Raw genomic sequence first — 562 nt, 5'->3', positions numbered from 1 at the left:
AGGGCTATGATTACGAGTGTGTAATCATGCCCATTCACATCATTTGTTCAATGAGTGATTTATATGTGAACTCCTTTAAGCAAACAAGGTATGGCCGGGCGGTGGTGGCGCACGCCAGCCTGGCGTACAGAGCGAGTTCCAAGACAGCCAGGGCGACAGACAGAGAAACCCTGTGCTGAAAAAAACCAAAAAAATTGTAGCAATCCCCTATGAATTAATTTCTGTCTCTTTGGGTCAGTGTCTTTCCTGTTGAGAATACACACAAAAAACATGGTAGATCTTTGCTCCCTTAACTGCAGAAATCCCACCATGACCAATACAGTCAGTAGAGGGCAGCTTACAGCAAATACACAGAACCAAGTTTTGTGTTGATTACTCTTCATTGCAAACTAGTTTTCCCAATAACATAAGAGGCCAACCCAACTAAATTGTGTACCTCAATGTAATTTGGATCTGAAAGCCACAACCCATACACCATTACGTCTTTCATCCTCAAGAGTCCTACCTCCTTTCTCACTGTCATAGTGTGAAGCATCAAACTGAGCATCATCATTAGGGAGCT

General features: G+C 43.1%; 1 protein-coding gene across 1 annotated transcript in view; it reads right to left on the bottom strand.

Moving 5' to 3' along the window:
• The window catches only part of Rbbp4 (RB binding protein 4, chromatin remodeling factor), a 28,538-nt gene that overhangs the window by 16,265 nt on the left and 11,711 nt on the right, over positions 1-562 (bottom strand). The window contains exon 4 of the mRNA XM_013348315.2: positions 506-560. Within this exon, the coding sequence (XP_013203769.1) occupies positions 506-560 (55 nt within the window). The remainder of the gene's footprint in view (positions 1-505; positions 561-562) is intronic.

The sequence above is a fragment of the Microtus ochrogaster genome, chromosome 10, assembly GCF_000317375.1.
Source record: "Microtus ochrogaster isolate Prairie Vole_2 chromosome 10, MicOch1.0, whole genome shotgun sequence".
In the NCBI taxonomy this organism is placed as follows: domain Eukaryota; kingdom Metazoa; phylum Chordata; class Mammalia; order Rodentia; family Cricetidae; genus Microtus; species Microtus ochrogaster.
This window is presented reverse-complemented; position numbering and strand designations above follow the sequence as displayed.